Source organism: Buceros rhinoceros, unplaced genomic scaffold (assembly GCF_000710305.1).
Source record: "Buceros rhinoceros silvestris isolate BGI_N320 unplaced genomic scaffold, ASM71030v1 scaffold30237, whole genome shotgun sequence".
NCBI classification, from domain to species: Eukaryota; Metazoa; Chordata; class Aves; order Bucerotiformes; family Bucerotidae; genus Buceros; species Buceros rhinoceros.
The window spans coordinates 1,050-1,328 of record NW_010424400.1 but is presented as its reverse complement, the minus strand read 5'-3'; the positions used below and the strand labels follow the sequence as shown (position 1 = coordinate 1,328).

Below are 279 nucleotides of genomic sequence, written 5' to 3'. Positions count from 1 at the left end.
GGCCGTTCGCCAGCGCAGGAGCACGCTGCGGTTTGGTTCTCTTAACCTCCAGCGGGAGGAACACCGCAAACTTCTTCTCCCTGCGCGGCTTCCTCTCCTTCTGATCGTAGTAGCTCTTCAGCAGCGCGCGCACTTGCGAGGACAGCCTTTGGTCGACGACCGCCAGGTCGTTGATGATGGTGCGGTAGGCGACCAGCCGCTCGATGACGGGGTGGCTGTGAACCGGCAGCCTCCTGGACTTCAAGAGCAGGTAGAAGCTGATGTTGGCGCAGTAATTCA

At 60.6% G+C, this 279-nt stretch overlaps 1 protein-coding gene across 1 annotated transcript in view; it reads right to left on the bottom strand.

Moving 5' to 3' along the window:
* Nucleotides 1-10: 10 nt before the first annotated feature.
* UTP3 (UTP3, small subunit (SSU) processome component, homolog (S. cerevisiae)) overlaps nt 11-279 on the bottom strand; it is a gene marked incomplete at its 3' end in the record, with an annotated part of 1,309 nt that continues 1,040 nt past the window's right edge. Inside the window, exon 3 of the mRNA XM_010140794.1 lies at nt 11-279. This exon is cut by the window's right edge and continues 19 nt beyond it. Within this exon, the coding sequence (XP_010139096.1) occupies nt 11-279 (269 nt within the window).